The 18196-nt window shown below is 35.8% G+C and overlaps 1 protein-coding gene across 4 annotated transcripts in view; it reads left to right on the plus strand.

Moving 5' to 3' along the window:
* The window catches only part of Ctnna2 (catenin alpha 2), a 1144480-nt gene that overhangs the window by 1114732 nt on the left and 11552 nt on the right, over positions 1-18196 (plus strand). For 2 of the 4 annotated variants that reach the window (XM_057766952.1, XM_057766967.1), the window contains one exon: positions 4703-4846. The exons of the other annotated variants lie outside the window; for them this stretch is intronic. In XM_057766952.1, the coding sequence (XP_057622935.1) occupies positions 4703-4846 (144 nt within the window). The remainder of the gene's footprint in view (positions 1-4702; positions 4847-18196) is intronic. 4 annotated transcript variants of the gene reach the window in all.

Below are 18196 nucleotides of genomic sequence, written 5' to 3' on the forward strand. Positions count from 1 at the left end.
TATAAGATTAGAAAGGGTTAATGGCTTTAAGCAGAATGTATTGGTCCCAGATTTCTCAGCATCACCACTTATACCTTTCAGTCTTTAACACTTTTCAAGTCATGGGAGCCTCTAAGGAAAAGCAAACAAATAATTAACACCTTAATCTTTTATCAATGAGTGCTTTAGAATCCATCTGATATTCTGAAAACTATTTGGCAACTGATTAACAGTAATACCTTATAAAAACTTAGAAACTGTATACACGGGAGTTAGCTAAATGATGGGGAGATAATGGCTATATCTTGCAATATCTGTGGAACCTAGACAAACTTATGGAAGTCATACTTCCTTATAAAATGCTATTGTAAGGAATGTTCTAATCCTGAGGACTGATTCACATGTGGTAGCTTTTTTTTAAGTTCTACTTCAAAACATTCATTATTGTAAATATTTAAAGCAATACTTTTAAATAGGACTTAAGGATTTAGCTCAGTGGTAAAGCTTTTTCCTGGAAAGCTCAGGGCCCTCATGTTTGGTGTCCAGCAAAAGAAGTGTTTAAAATAATGCTTAGATAAGCATTTCAAAGGAAACCTTTTATACAATTGTGAATATAGGAGAGTGGTTTCATGTGTTATTGCTCCATGACCATAAACCAAATAATTTTTGGAGGTCAAGGTATTCACTGAATAAAGGGCATAGAAATACAGTCTTGGCTTTCTGGTTTTCCAATAAGATTCATCAGTGTTTGCAACAGTATTTACAATCGGTTTATAACTAATCACTACTTTATTTGCTAATGTATGGTGATTTTTTCCCCTATTTCTAGTCTGAATTGCCCCCAGCAAAACTTCTATGCTGAAGTAACAAAACTGAAGGAAACAGATGAAGTATAAAACTTGATATAAATATCAAGTAGATAAAACTAAGAAACTCAATATTAAATCATATACTAAAGATGATCTGGGGATTCCATTGTTGTTTTTTTGTGTATATTTTTCCATTACGTAAAAAGCCCAAGAACACAGCAAAGCTGACAGGATGGGCTCTTTTCAGTACTAGATCTTTTGAAGTTCTGAAAAGATTAGTTTTCTAAGCAGTATCAGTGTTTGTGCAACTGTTCTCATGATTTAGTGTAAAAGTTCTACCAGAATGCCTCATTTTGGATGGAGGGTTTCTTAGGTTCTGATGAGCTCTGTGACCATGGTTAGTGAAATATGGGAGCCTAGAGATGGGATAGCTTTCATAAAAAACATCTGTTGGGGTAAGCCTAATTTCCAGTGGCAGACTAAGAATCAAGGAATTTCTTTGATTTCTCACCCACATCAGATAGCTTCTGATTTCTTGAATTCAGCATCCACTGACTCTCGCACAGGTGTACTATGTGCAGCAGGCAGTATGAGCTGACTCAAGTCATTTCAAGCTTCTTAGTCTTTACTAGCAAGTAATTTCCATGGAGGATATTTTCTGTTTGTTGTGTTTTTTATTAGACTATGCACCCCATCTCTTTTTCTACGTAGTTTCTCAGCTTGCTGGGATGTTCAAGATTCTCTGCTAGGATGGAAGGGTACCTTCTGATGGCTACTTCTGTCTTTATTTTTCTCTTGGTTCACTGAATTCTGAAAATGAAAGTGTGTTTCACTTCCTTTTGTCTACATTTTGTCCCTATAGATGATTTTGTCAAGTGCTTTCTCCAGCCTAATTTAAATGTTTTACAAATAGGACTTTGATCACAGCCCTAAGAAGAGATATATGTGACACATTATGGTCTTATAAATAGGAAAGGCTTCTGGATGGGCAATATGGAGTTTTCTTATTTCAGATTTCCTGAACTGCTTCAGAACACATCATCTTACCCTAATTTTGAGTAATCACTTTCTTTTTAGGTAATACATACATTTTAAATCCTTCATCTTAATCCTATCTTCTAGAAGGCAAGCTTTCTTAATTGAGACTGCTAATTGCTCCTCTTATTATCAATACTATATGTTGTCTTATTACTTTTCTCTGAATACCTTCATCAATTCAGATGCTTTGCTGATAGGGAAGTTGACTGGAACTGGAGTTAGAAATTCTGTCAAATCTCCATGACCTGTGTTTTAACCTCATTCATCCATTTTCTTTGGCAAATCTGTTTTGCAACTGGGAGTGACTATCATGGGAAGGTGTCAGTCAGGGTCATTTTTAAAGAAGTATCTATTCTGCTCTTATTTCTATAGATAAGATAGTACAACAATACAAACAAACCAAACAATTATGCCTTTATCTAGGTACTTCTGATTCAAACATGCCCCTATGATTGTTTAGTAAGACTTCCCTTCTTGAGGTACTTTTCTTCTGTAATAACACTATGGTCAACCTGTTTTTCATGTTCATTTAGTTTATAAAGGCATCTGCAGATCATTATTTTAAAGTACCCCTGTCATTCCAGTGGTCTCTTTTCAATCTTCTGTATTAGCAATTAAGTTAGATTCATTAATGCAAAGAAGTTAAAAGCTTCTCTATATGTCCTTGGTCAGATGGACACAGTAGCTGTGATGACAGGAAATTCTGCCTGACCTTAAATATACTTCATGTCTTATCTTGAAGATATTCCTCATCCATTTGTTTTAATATCTTGGAAAAAGCATGCAACAAATTTTCAGTTGAAGTTGAACAAACTGTGTATGGACATTGTCAAGGAACTAGACCTTTGGCTTGCATTCAGCGTCATTGAGTTATCTTGTTCTAACTAATATCACCACTACAGGCATTTTCCTAATCAGTCCCACCAAATTCACATGAAATGTCAGCACAGTGTATTATTGTGCATCTTTTTGATGCAGCCTAGTTTTGCATTGGGTTCCTGAAATTGTTTTTCATTTCCAATTATCAATAGGCCCACATTAAGAAATACTTAAAGATTTTCGTCCAAGTTCAGTACGGTCTGTTTCCATATTTATAAACTACTTAACTCAATTTGTGTTCTTTTATTTTAATAGTGCAGAATTATAACGTCTTTGTTGGGTAGCCAAAAATCTAAAGATGTTTATTGGAAAATAGGCAATTGCATCATTAATCTTTATGACCTTTACATTTTGAAACACATGAGATGACTCAAGTTCCTAAGATTTCAGATTCAGCTTTGAAAATAATAGCCATAATTGACTAGTGTATTCTCTACAAAGAAAAATATCAGGCAATGCTTATTAGCTAAAATCAATGACACATTACAAATATTTAAAATAAATAACTAAGATAAGCCAACTAACCAATGACTCAATATGTAAAACTGAAAGTGAAACTTCATAGGGCCATTAGTTTCAAGATCTCATGAATAAATGCTATTGTATGCTGAATCTGAATTTATGCATAGAATTATATAAAAAGAAAATATAGTAATACAGCAAGGAAAATCCATGTACTGGAACTTTTGCTTTCTCAGGGAGACTCCAATGTAAGGAAAGTCCATTCTACATACATACTTGATATCTTTTCTTTGGTTTCATTTTGAATTCTTCAAAGACATTCTTTAAATGTCTCCAACATTTATTTTCAAGCTGTGGATGGGAGTGATGTTGTTAAATCTATCATTAATTTGAACTTAGTAACTTCTATGTTTCAAACTGCTCCCAAACCTGCTAAGTTTGCATAATTTGTATTGTAACTATTATAATACACATATATTTGTTAAGTGGACAATAAAATCAGGATTTGAACTGCGCTGATTAAAAATTAAAGATTCACACATTTGGCATTTTATTTAATCTGCATATGCAAATAGGCTTTGGCAATGCCAAAGTTATAATTTAGAATCTTAATTTTACTAACATAGTTTTTTTGGAAAAGATGTGGTTTTGTTTTTCATCTGTTCCACTAGACTAGTAGTTCCCATCCTTTCTCATGTTAAGACCCTTTAATACAATTTCTATTGTTGGGGTGATCCTCAACTATAAAAATATTTTGTTGGTACTTTATAACTGTAATTTTGCTACTGTTATAAATCATAATGTAAATATTTGATATGCAGGATATTTTACATGGAAACTCCCAAGGGATCATCACAAACAAGTTGAGAAACACTGCACTAGACAAACTATATTGAGAAAATTTAAGAATTTTAAAGTAGAAATGGGCATTGATTATTGGCTTATCTTTTCAGTCATGCCATTCACACAACCCACCATTGGGTTCCAAATCAATAGTAAAAATTTGCAGTGTCGACAACAATGAATGCTCCCCAATAAGGAGGTAAGTATTCCTTTTATACCACATACTGAGTCATGTATAGCCATGATTTGACCAAGCTCACATAAGAGGATACTGGAACCTCCAAGCAAGGCACCTGGAAACCCCACATTTTGTTCCAGGCTTTAAGAGTTACAGATAGCCCTTGCTCTCTCTCTTGGCAAGGTTCAATCCTTTTAATACAGGAGTCATTCCTTTTGAGCTCATATAACTACCCCTGATAGTGCTGGGCAAGGGAGGGTACTTCTTCATCCTTCTCCCAGTGGTCCCTTTATCTGTTGGACACCTAAAGAGGAGTCTGAATGACTGGCTGCTTAATGTCAAGGAGGCCAGTACATATCTCTTTCAATACCTAATTCCTTCATAACCTCTTTCTCCTAGGTGATTCCCCGTTCCCTCTTCCACTTCCCCAATTCCCTCCCAAGTAGAGTATGGGATTTTTTTTTTCTCTTGCTCTCTCTCTCACTTTCTCTTTTCTGTATCTCTCGGAAATCAGACAGGAGTTCAGAGCACTTTCACTACCTTTTATGAGGTAGATTGTGATGTCATAGATGGGGGCAGGGCTAGTCAACTTTCTACCCACCTCCCAACCTGTGCTGAGGGAGCTCCAATCGGGAGTGGAAGCAGTGACTCCTCCATGGTAAGTAACTTCACTTTATAATCTAATATCCTTTGTAATTATTAATTCTGTAGAGTGGGGTGGAGGTAGGGACGGGCTACAATTCCAGGCAAATGATCATGTGCAAGTTGAAACACTCTTTACCTGATCAACTTTGAGCAAAGGTCCTTTTTGTTTTTGAGAAGGCTTAGGAATCTGAGCAAAGATAAATTTCAACTGTCATCCAAACTTGAGAAGCACAAGTGGTGTTGTCATAGCATTTCAGCCTTTCTTCTCGTCGGGACTGAAAGTGTGTAATGTGCAATGTATCTATCGAGCCAGCTCTGTGTAATCCCCTGAAGACAGCTAGCCAAGAGGATGATACGCTGATTATTTGTCTTTAAAGAAAATTGCAGGGCCTTGGAATGTCCTCCATTGGCATTGGCCCTGAGACTTTTTTAGGACTTCTAAAATGGGGGTAAAAATGCAAGATGTATTTTCAACATGTTCGATTTAGGTTTAAAACAAAAAAACAAAGAAACAATGTTTGCTTCCTAATGACAAAATTGACTATTTTTTTTAATGAAAAAAACTTAACACTCTTGCAAGTTTAGGACATGATATTTTAAAAGTGTCACAACCAAATATACTACCTCTTTTTGTATGTTATTGTTGCTGTTGAGTGTTGTAACACTGTTGTTTTTCTTGGGTCACTTGGTGGTTAGGATGTGTGGAAAGCTGTCCTTTGAGTTTCTGTTGCGGATTAGCTCTTCACATGCCTTAATGTTTAGAGAGACAAGATGAAGTGAGCTTTTCTCTTGTTTTTTTGTTTTTTTTTTTTTAATCCTTGTTCTTTCCTGGGTACTTATTACAATGCTGGAGCTGGAGGCTTTTGTCTGAGGGGGCAAAAGGGGATCATGAATGCAGTTACACCTTTTAGGCGATGTGGAAGGACTAGGATGGGTTTTTTTTCCTTTCTTCCCTTTTCTTTATTTTCTTTTTTTCTTTTTGAACATCATAACATGGACCCTCTGGAATGAAATGGACGTATTTAGGTATCGATTATGTGCATTATAAAATACACATTGAGGCTGTCATTTATGTTTTTCAAAGTATAGAGTCTTAGGTGTTTATGTGCAATGGTGGTAAAAAATGGGAGCAGTTTGAAAATGGAGATCCTTTTTATTTTACTTTTTTTTGAAATGGGTCTTACATATCTTAGGGTGACCTCAAAGTTGTTATGTAACTGAGAACAACCTTGAATTTCTTATCTCCCATCTGCTGAGTGCTAAGTTCAGATGTACACCATCATACCAAGTTTAATGTGGTCCTAGGATTGATCCCAGGACTTTTGGCCTGTTCCAGACTCACTTTCCTGCTTATCCATATCCACAACCACAAATAGACATACTTCTCATTAACAGTTTCTCTGTTTTCTGTTTAATTCAGAATCTGTACTTCTTTAAACAGATTTGTAGAACTTTAGGTTTTATTAAGCTTTGGATTGTTTTGTTACCGGGGATTTGGGATTCATAAAGGTGGTGTTTCTAGAATTAATTTGTCTCTTAGATGCCTAGTCTAAAGGATTGACTACAGTGTTAGATGTTTTAGACCTCATAAAGATAATCGAGCTATGCTAGCCAATAGGAACCAACATTCAACCTAATGTTGCTATGCACATGAGAATGCTACATGTTTGGTTGTCCCCATCAAATCTCTTATCTACCTCTCATTAAAACGTTATATTCCTAAGTCCCAGGTAGGAGCAATTTTTCAGTGCTAGAAAATGTGATGTCTACTCATAGCTCAAGTTGTTAATGTCTTTTATCAACCCCTTCATACAGCTGCCAGGTAAGAAATGGCAATTTTTTCCAAACTCTTGGAACACAATCATCTTTAAACTTCGTGAGTTGAGAGTGGTTGTGCTGTACGCTGAGAGTCTATCATTGAATGTGTCATGCATGCACTTGTTGATTTTCATGTGCATGTTCCATCTATAGTGGTGTTCAGTGTTTTTTTAATGTATTTTATATGTGCTAAAATTATAATTTATATATGCACAAACATATACTCTAAAGGGGATGGTGGATTGTAAAATCAATTGTAATTAAGACTTGTAATTGATATACTGATCCTCTTCCTGTCATTGACTGGTTAGATTTTCCCAAAGTCAATGATTTAGATCTTTTGGGCAACTGTTTTTCTTATCTATGAAGTAGGTATATGGCCTATAAAGGATGTAGTCTCATTATATAGACCCCAAAATTCTTTATTTTCATGATATTTTAAAAAAAATAGCGAAAAAGAGGACTGAATAGTTGGAAAATACAGTTTTTATATTGGACATATATTCAATCCTTAAACAAGTTCATTCAAAAATAGATTCTAAAATATATCCTCCATCTGGTGCATACTATTTTTGGTTAATACTATATTTTAATAGTCCATGTTCTTTGGCATGTAACCACCATTTGGTTAACTTGTTCTGTATAACCTACTTAGTTCTGAATTAACTGAAATGCTAGGAGAAGTGATACCATTATAAGTGGCTATGCTGTTTCTAAAGAATTATTGGTTTGGAATTCAATATTTTTATGCTTTTTGGTTAGAAAACTTGTTTCACATTAAGCATTATACATACCTACTAGACGCTCAATAAAAATGATCTCGTTGAAAACTCTGAAGTTCAGGGTTACATATGCAATATGTTGTGGATAAGTATTAATGAGTAGAGAGCTGGTAGGTACTAAAGTGTGTGCTATATAGGAGATAAAATGATCGCTCATCTGGATTTTGATGAATGTGCAACTTTTGACAACTCTAATCACTTGCCAAGTGACCACTTGGAAATTAACACAGTAAGTGCTCAAGTAACTAAGAAATATCTCTGTGATCTTCTAAGCGAAGGACCTAGTTTAGATTATCCAGTATAAGTATTTTCATTTCCTAATGTTATATAAAATTCTGAATTTTGCTATTTCAGAAACTATCTTTAGACCATAAACTTGTTTATTTGGGAACAACAAACTCGCAGAACAAAATGTTATGGAATGGCTTTGTGAGAAATGGTGGCAAATAACCTTCGTAGTATTGGTATTTGTGTTTTTGTGTGTTTGTGTTTTTGTACATGAAGATGCAAGATAAGATTGTAGGTCTTCAAGATCACAGAAATATTAATGGAATTGAGGATGTCCTGTATTCAGAAGTGTTTTACATCAGAATTCAAGTCACTACTGATAGTTGTGTACTTTTCCTGAATCATTTAGTTTAGTTTATAGCACACTTTACTTCTTTAGACAACTTAAGAAGCCCACAGTGAATGAACTGTAATTGTTTTCAATGAAGATTAAGCTAGATAGCCATTTTCTCAGTGACACAGAATGTCATGTGACGATGTCTAGCCCCATTTGTAGAAGACAGTTGAAGGGAAAGGGATTAGCCCCCAGGTTAACTGGTTCTTTTGTGAAAATAGAAAGAAAACATTTTTCTGGAGACATCTTTAGCCGGTTTAGAAGGCTTAGTTGGTGATGGAAATGTCCACCAGCCAATGAGAATATGTGTTATAAGGATGAATTTTGAAGACAAAGAGAATCAAGAATCGTGTCACATTTTCTGCCCTAGAAAAGTCAGAGTTGATAAAGTTTAAGTGCTAAGTAAAACTGTATGTCCTTATGTCAGTCTTTCCCCTGATATACTTGGAAGAAGTTTCTGATTTAGATCTGATTTACACATATGGACAAACAAAAACTTATACAAAAGCCTCTGTGATATAGACTCAGTGATAATTTATAGTGTGTACTCGACCTCACTTTCTTGTCTAAATCCATTAAAGTTACTATTTTGACCTTTCTAACAGACTAGCTTTCCATGAATAGAACTAACCCTGCAGCCTATCCCCTTTTCCAGTTTCTCAGGGCTTTGTAACTAAATAAAGATTTGGCTCACTCCATTCTGTGAAATGCTTTTTAGTTTCTTAATGTGACATCAAAATTACCTTTTAGATTTTATTATCTCAGGAAATCGCTTTTTTCACAGGATAAACTTGACTATGTGAGAACACTGAAGTTTAGTGATCAAAAACAGTTTTCCAATGGGGGGAAAATCTTATTGGAACTAATTGTACAATACAAAGTTCAAATGAAACTTGAATTATTTTTCAAAGACGTTATAGATTGTTAAAGGAGGGTAATGATATTAGATCTGCTTTTCCCAAAAGAAAGTTGACATTTTCTCTTTACTCAAGTCCAAGCAAGCATACTTCTAAGGTATTCTAGAAATACTCACATCTATAAATTAACACATAACGAATGTATAATGTGATGTCTATTGTCTGATGTAGTGTAGATAGATACACAGATGAAATTATCATGGAAGACAGGTGTCTGAAACAAGTAACAATAATACATTACAATAATCTTTCTGAATGAAATATATTACAAAGTTATTTGAATATCTAGGTAGAAAGGGGAAAAGAGTCAAAAGAAAGCATATATATGTTTATGTATAATTTACACACACATAGATATGTATCTTTACAGATATAGAACTACTATGAAATAAGTTTCCCTGGGAGAAGAATGTATAATATCTCTGAAGAGGAAAATCAGAAAAACATACTATTTATGTATATGTACATTTTAGGTTGATTGGACCAGAAAATGCCAGAGAAGGGTAGAAAGTATCTTATTATGAATGCTATTCAGTCAGTGTTTCTTTTTTTTTCTTTTTTAATGGCCAGAACATCTGCATGAATAACCCAGCATAGGGGTAGGAGGAGGCTATGAAGATGAAGAACCTGGGCTAAATAGCAGTCTTTTTGAATAAAGATGATAGAATGTAGGATCTTGGAATATCTAATTAACTACCAACTTCTTAACACACACCAGGTGATTCATTTTCACACCTCTGTTTCAAAATCTGCAAAGTAACAAACTGACTCATCTTTCTGTTCTTGGAAGAAGTTTCAGATGGAAAAAATTTAAACATTAGGAGTTAAGAATTGAGAGAGTTAAAGGTAACTTTATTAGTTAGGTTTTTCATAGCTGCAGCTAAAATGCTTTGAGAGAGCAATTTCGGGGTTGACTTCCTGATTTTGGCTGTTTCTGATTGTCAGTCATGGTCACATGACTCTTGTGTTTCAAGACCCAGGTTGAGGCAGAAGATAATGGCAGTGGAAGCTTGTGGCAAAGGCTGCTTGCCTTAAGAGAAAGGGAGGTTGCCTCTTTGACAAGCCCCCTGGGGCTTTCTTTTACCTAGGACTGTCTTCCTACTGTTTGTCACTTCCGAGTAATGTCACCATATTATGACTCCATCGAAAGATCAATCCATCAATTAGGTCAGTTCCCTTAGGACTCTAATAATTTCCCCACAGCTATCATCTGGCAGGTAAATCACTGATTCATGAGCCTGAGTGGGACATTTCACATTCACACTGAGGCAGTAACATAAGACTATTCATCAAATAGTCCATTTAAACCTTGGCTAAGCATGAGGAAAAATGGTATAAGGATGATGGTTAGTAAGTCTCAGGATGTAGTAAATGATGAACTTAAAGGAAGAGTGTGGGGCTATAAAGATCTGAGGGATGGTCTTCGATATTTTGTTTGTCATGTCCCGACATGAAGAGTTAAGGAAGAACAAAACTAAGCAGCTCTATATCTCCAAAATTGTGAAAGGGATGTGTATTTATGTGGGTGTGTGAGATGGGGAGGGAAGAAGAAAATATAGAGAAGAAATAGGAGAGAAATAAAAATTCAGAGAAGTATTTTTTTCTAAAATAGTATTTTTATTTACTTTATTTTAAATTTAAAACAAACTTTTTCATTTTACATACCAATCCCAATTCCCCCTCCCTCCCTCCTCCTGCTCCCTTCACATTCTCCCCCCTACCCCTATCCACTCTTCAGAAAGGGTAAGGCCTCCCAAGGGGAGCCAATAAAGTCTAGCACATCAAATTGAGACCAAGGCCCTCCCTCCCGTATCTAGTCTGAGCAAGGTATTCTTTCATAGGGAATGGGATTCAAAAAGTCTGTTCATGCACTAGGAATAAATCTGACCCAGAAAGCCAAGCATAGTACGTATTCATTCATAAGTGGATATTAGACATAAAGCAAAGGATAACCAGCCTACAGTCCACAAACCCAGAGGAAATAGGTAGAAAGGACCCTAAGAGAGACATGCATGAATCTTCCTGGGAAGTGGAAGTAGATAAGATCTCCTAAGTGAATTAGGAGCATTGGGGATGGGGGTGGAACAAGAGAGACAGGGGAGGGGGAGGAGAACGTTAGAATAGTACTGATGCATTGTTTGATGGCTTCAAGTGAAAGTCTTTGGAAAATGTGCACTTTAGCATTCTCATCTTAATTAGAAAATAATCATGTGTTAATGCTCCCGAATTATGACCTAGATGATGGTCTGTATTAAAAATATTAGTTGCATAACTTTATATTTGAATCAACAATAAATTAGGAGTGTTAAATTTCTTCTCTGTTTTCCCTTCATGGATAACACCATCAGTCTGTACAGAAAGCCAGGGAAGTGCTCAAAGACAGTAAGGACACTTGAGAGATGCCCCACTTTTGTTCTTTCCAAAGAGGTGCTACGGGTCTTTTTTGATGTCATAGATACTCTCTTTGTTCTCTTTCATCATGTCTGCCCCAAGTCAAACTTTTGGACTTTCAGGGAGCTGAGCAACCAGTCTAGGGATCTGCCTCACAGAGATAGTGCATCATTGGGAGTGTAGAGGAATCACATGGAGAGGCATTGATTGAAATCAGGGAAAATGACTTGGAGAAAGGAGAAAAGTATTGATTTTCACATTTGAGACTATAGAAGCAACAGTTAGCTACTAAAGTAGGTGATACTCATATTTTTGCCTCTACCATTCTCAAACGGAACTTTGAAAAGCAAATACAGATCAGTATCCAGTTTCTAAATGTTCCAGATATAGATGGATTTGGACTCTAGAAACAAAAGAGGGGGCAACCTCATGGGGTAAGGTGAAATCCTCCTAGAATATAAAGACAATCTGCAACTCCTAAATAGGAAGACTCCCTCCCCGCCCACCCCCACATTTACAAAGTCTGGAGTAGTCCAGAAACCCTTTGCTGTGAGGGTTGTATGGTTTGCTAGTGTAGAACGTTTAACATCATCTCTGAACTCTCTGTACCAGATGCCTACAGCAACTACTCATTGCTAGTCAGTGATATTTGACCGTACTAGAGTCAGCAAAATTCTTGACATTTGACTCAGAATATACACACCCTTTGAGGTTAGGTGTCTTGTATTCCTTCTCTTTGGAAAGGAATAAGAGGGTAGAAGGGAAGAAGAAGGGAAGAAGATTCACTTTCTGCCCCTCAGTGTTAGCCTGGCCTCAGAGCATAGAAGTGTACTTTGCTAAAAGACAATTAGGAACCCATTAGAGGTGTTTACCCATTATCACCTTACCTCCTTCCTAGTTGTAACAGATACCCGTAACTTATAGATCCAGGACTTTCTGTTCCTAAAGACAGTTGTTTCATGATAATATTTAGAGAAAAAAGTTTTAAATGGGTTAAAAATGACTTACATTTGTTGCTTTGTATAAGTAAGGAGTTTAAAACAATTCTGTTGTGTTTATAACATTTAAGAACTTTCAAGCTTCTATCCTCAACGCTGTGATACAGGTAATTTATTTGATTTTTAAAGTACTACGAAAACAATGGAATTACCATAGCACTGTGTTCATTCTGTACACTTTGAAATCTTGGTGTGGTGGGGACAGATAATATAAATTTTTAAGATGGAAGGAAAAAAGGAAAGTGATAAGCTATGTTCCTTCCTTAAAATATTATTTTTTTTCAATAATGTCTAGTAGATCAGGCTAATGACCATGTTGAAATTCAAATTTCTACTGCAGTTGTTTTTGAGATATTTATAATCAGTAAATTCTGTAGTGCGTAAGTTTGTGCCAGGTGAGTCTTGAATCCATGGGGTTATTGTGAAGCACTGAACTTTCTTTACAGCTCAGAATTATAATAAAGTGAGAGAGCTCTTGCAGGTGTAACCTCAGAGTTGAGGCACTACTCGGGGATGTATCAACAGTGATACAGCAAGCTGTAGCCTTGCCACTTTTTGTCTCTTGGGAGAAAAATGAGAGGACTTCAAGTCTTGGAATACATATTTAGGTGATTTAAGTTTATCATGGCTAGATTCACAGGAAATCCAAGAGAAGAATTTTGCCTTGGCAAATTTTTTATGTCGATATTAAATGTGGTAAGATGTAGCATCTTGCCCATGCTATAATCAACCTGCAACCCTTTAATGTTTATCATGTTCTCGGGTTAACAGTTGCTGTTGTCTTAAAGTTAAAGTAGTATTTTTCCAAGAATAAGTTTTTTAGCTCATAAGTTTCAGACTTCTTTTCAACAGAAACTGATATATTTTTCTCAGAATTTGGCAATACTCTTATGCATTTCCTGTTTTTTGAGGATTCTGTTCTCTTTAATCTGTGAATTATGCAAGTTTCTTGTGTGTCTCAGTCTCTTTTCAGAGAGCACAGACAAAATGTTGTCCATCCATAGAGGTTCTTTGTTGAACCAAAAATACGGCCAGTTTTAGATGGAAGGGAACCCTCAGTTGTTTTTGCTACATTTTCAATCAAGTTCGTTCACTGCAAGAGAGCAAGACTAGAGATTTCCAAACTAGGCCAAGCCCTGGCAGGCACTGTATGAGGAAGTATCCTGGCTTCTAAAGCGAACCACTTTATATGCCCTTTTTGTCTTCTTTTAGATAAAGGCATTTGGAAGAGTGGTACATTACTAAATACATGATACACAAGGACAATCTTTTTTTTCTTTTTGTAGGTTGCTCGTAAGTTTCATTCACCAACTGAAGAGAAGGTGAAGTTAAAGTCAGTATTATTTTTTAAAAAGATTAGGATAAATTCAGGAAAAGTATAATAAGTTTGGTTACAGGACATATGCCAAGTTGGGGAGATATCTAAAAGTGCATACCCCAGCAAAGAGAATACTTACCAATGTTTAGTTTCCAACAGGCACATCTCATGCTTTACTTTAAAGTGAAACCTCCACTAAGAATCAATCACTGAGCTGACTGCTACTTATCCCACTATCACCAACACCTAATCCCAGTATGCTTCCTGTATTGGGAACCCTTGTGGGAAACACAGCAATAAGGGGCAGAAAGGTGCCTGTACGTAAGGACCTAGAATGGTAGCCATGGAGACATGATCCACAAAACTTGCACGCACAAAGCAGCAAACAAATAGCTCTTTGGTTGGAGCAAGAAACTCAGCAGAATTGTGATAAAGACACCAATGGCAGATTAGTGGATGAGCTGTTAGCTCACGGGGAAAGCATGAGCTCCTTCAATTTATTAGAATTTTTCCATCTCTTTTCCACCCCTTTAAACATGTTTCCTGTAGAGTATCCTCTGAAGACAAGTTTTCTGAATAAAGTAGAGATTATAACTAGGCCACCATGCAATTAGGGCCAAGGTGGAGATTCACCTTCTCTGGAAAATCTTTTTTTTCCCCTTATATTGCCAGTTACTTGAGTAGTCTGTTGGAATACCTGATACTGAACAGATTTCTTGGGCCAGTGATATCTGGCTGTTCCAAAATTTAGAAGAAATTATGTAATGATCATTTATAGCCACATACTTCTTCAAACTTTAAAAATATGTTTTAAGCTTCTTTATTATCTTACTCAGACCTCATAATAAACTTTGAAAAACATTGTTAATAACTTCATTTTACACTTGAAGAAATAGAGATGTACAGTAATGATTGTCCCAACCTTTTATAGGAAGTAAATGACACAGAGATAGTTTCCCTCATGGATAGTATTGTGTTTTATGAAATGAGAGCACAGTTTAGGATAGTCTGTTCTGCAGAGCAGTAGTTGAAGGAATATAGGAAATGTCACATGTCAGATGCTACAAGATGATAATGACCATAGTTGTTATTGTGTCATTTCTTGTCTTATAGTGTCTGCTAGACGACAAATTAAAGGCTATATAGAAATTTGAAATTGTAAAAATTTGAAATCATTTCTCCTCCTCTTTGGTATATGGAAAGTGGTATGTGTAAAATCTTCAAACCAAAATAAAAAGTAGAAGTTGTCATTAATCAAGTTTGTTTTGACTATGGAGAGGCTCTTTTGGAGAGTTGTGGCTGCTGGAAAGAGAATTAGAGCCTGAAGATGATGTCCCCACCACTCAGCCATGAATCATGATGGCAAAGCTGGTGTTTGCATAGGTTGGCTTCCTTTGTGGGGCCCAGATGACTTCTTGGTCACATGACTCATGCTTGTGAGCAAGTAGAATGTTTCATGGGGTGTGTGAACTACAAGATTTCTGTTACTACACTCAGAATGCTAGAGAATAGAGTGTGAGAATCCCATAGTAGGCTCCTCTCTTCAAAGAAGACTGTCACAAAATGTTAAATGTTCTCTATTCTGGTTTCCTCACATGTAGAGAAGGGGATGATCATATGAACTTGTTTTAAAGATCTGAGAGAATTTATGTGGTGCTAACATGATGTTTAGCAACCACACCTTGCTACCTTGTTGACATTAGTATTCTCAATAGAGTAGATATTCTTTATTTATGAAATGTTTTATGAAGAAGAAGGCTGGTTTTGAAATCTACTCAAATTATGGTGATGGAAGAGGTCATAGAATCAATGTTTATTGTAGTTTGGCTCGTATACTTCGTCAATTATGAACCTTTTCTACTCTTCTGACAGACTCATGCATTTGGTTCTACTTCCATGGAATGAGTATTAGGGAGAAGGAATGCATACTAGCCTACACACTTTCATTTTAGTTTCATGTGTGTCTTTCCGTTTCTATTTCCAAGTCTTTGATGTCACAATAACTCAACAAGACCTTGTTGGAGGTGTTTGGAAAACAGCAGGTTTGTGGGTAAATATGTACAAGATGAAGTATGGATTAGATGGCAAGACTATGGAAAATATAAGGGAAAGAAGAAAAGAGATTGAGGTCACCAGGGAGGGAGTGTACTGAAATTTAGAAACTTTTTTAGTTTAGTTTTCACTAAGTTTTGGATTTTCACTTAATTTGACTGAGATAGAGATTGGGACTGAAGTAGAGAGCCCCTGGAAGAGGCTGATGAGAGACGTGACAGGCTGAGTTCATTTGAGAGGATACTTCTGGCTTTTGTTTGAGTAGTGAAGTGGGTAAAGATCAGAAAGGAAGAAGAGTGGCTAGGACAAAGTATGGAAAAAGAACTAACAGTGATGTTTGAAGAGTTGGCTAACATGAGTGATCAGATGGCAGGAGGTGAGATGGATTCCAATAGCAAGGGTATTAAAGCTGAGAGAACAGGAGATGATTGGAAATAAGATGCTGTGTCAGAGAGAGCAAAAGGCAGCACACTACTCAGGGTGTTTCATCTAAGTGGTATGAAGAAGGGAAGGGCTGCTGACTGAGAGGAAGAGGTCTGTGGGAGGAGTGGGTTTTAGGTAGAGGTGGAGTGATTCATAGAGCTCCTACTAGCTTAAGATGATGGGGAAAAGTCAGTAAGAAAAGACCTGCGAAAGATTCGATTATTCTCTAAATGCCAAAGGATCTTTGAAAGGTAACTCGAGAATCTGAAGTGCAATAGATATAGAAATGAACTGAGTTTATTGTTGCATCTCTACTGAACTGTATTCCTAGGTCAAGGTGAAATCCATATCCAAATCTATGACAGGTGCCCATAGTGATCACATGGAGGAAGTCGTTGTGGTGACAGTTCACCGTGGAAAAGCTAGAATGAAGGAAATGTTTGAAGGCAGTTTTTCTGTGTCTACTAAAAGTAGACAGAAAAAGTGTGTTCAATTCTAGAAAGCTATGGATCAATGATCAAATTTAAAACTAATTTAATTAAAATTACTTGGTTTTAAACCATGCATTATACTGAGGGCCTCTTATGAACTTTCTTTTTGTCTTAATTCTCATTATTATAATGAAAAAAGATTTGAAATTTGGGTTAATGTACTGAATTATTTTATATAGCTATAAATGTGTCTAACATTTTACTTAGTTTTAAATATTTTATTTAGGAGATCATTACTCATGAATTATGTAAGAAGATAATTATTATATTAGAGAAAAATGATAATTAATATACAGTAGTCCTACTTAATGACAGCCGAGATGTCCCAAGTGGATATCTGAAATTTAGGCATAAGGAGTTCTCTATGGTATAGTCATCAAGCTCAGCTATGGAATTATATCGGATACACACTAGACAAAGTTTTGATTCATTTACTAAGAAATGGTACAAGATTTTATCATGCTACCAAGAGTGAACAATGCACAATTTAAAACTTGAGATGTTTTATTTCTAGAGCATTCTATTTAGTAATTCCAGACCAAAATTGTCTTTAGATCACAGAAACTGATAAAAACAAAATCACAAAATAAGGAGGACTTCGTTTAGTGCAATTAAAAGAACTGACATGAATCCAGCAGTGACTGCCTGGCAAGAGTACTTATGAGGACAGAAGGCAATACACTACAGAGCATGTAGCAGAGGAAGTCTCAGATCATGTTTATTATAGAGGGTAATTCTGATGGACTGTGCAGATCTGATAAGGGCATTAAGGAGAGTGTACACTAATTATCCTTGTTACTTTTGAGTAGAGGCTAACTAAAAGATACAGTTTCCCAGTTTTGACTTTTAATGATCTTAGGATTGAAAAAAAATTGTCCCTTTCCTACTCTATGTGGTTAATATAATAAATGCTACCAGTAGGAAATAATGGTAGAAAGATATTCATGAATCTTAATTTGATGAGATTATCATGCTCCCTTAAATAATACTGAGACAATGCTGGAGATGATAGGTGTTAGGTGTATTTAAAGATGAACAGTTATGCCAGGTGGTGATGGCACATGCCTTTAATCCCAGCACTGGGCAGGCAGAGGCAGGTGGATCTCTGTGTATTCAAGGTCAGCCTGGTCTACTACAAGAGCTAGTTCTCAGACAGGCTCCAAAGCTACAGAAAATTCCTGTCTTGAAAAACAAAAAACAAAACAAAACAAAAAACAAAACAAAACAAAAAAGAAAAAAAAGGAAAGGAAATAGATAGCCAGATTTATGGATTTAGGAAAGAATTCAGGGAACCGTGGAACTGTGTATTTTTTTTTTTTATGAAGATAAGCCATGCCTTGAGATGGTGGTCTTCACTGATTGACAGTTATTAGGTAATATTAGGTATGTATCTTAATAAGTTTTGGAATGAGTTACCTTCCTTTTATTTTTAGAAGATATCACTTTAAATAACATCTAATAAGAATTATAGTTTGAATTACTGAAATTTTATGTTAAGTGGTTATACACTTTATCGTATATTGGTTATTTCATTTAATGTTTCTAAAATTA

The sequence above is a fragment of the Chionomys nivalis genome, chromosome 1 (assembly GCF_950005125.1).
Source record: "Chionomys nivalis chromosome 1, mChiNiv1.1, whole genome shotgun sequence".
In the NCBI taxonomy this organism is placed as follows: Eukaryota; Metazoa; Chordata; class Mammalia; order Rodentia; family Cricetidae; genus Chionomys; species Chionomys nivalis.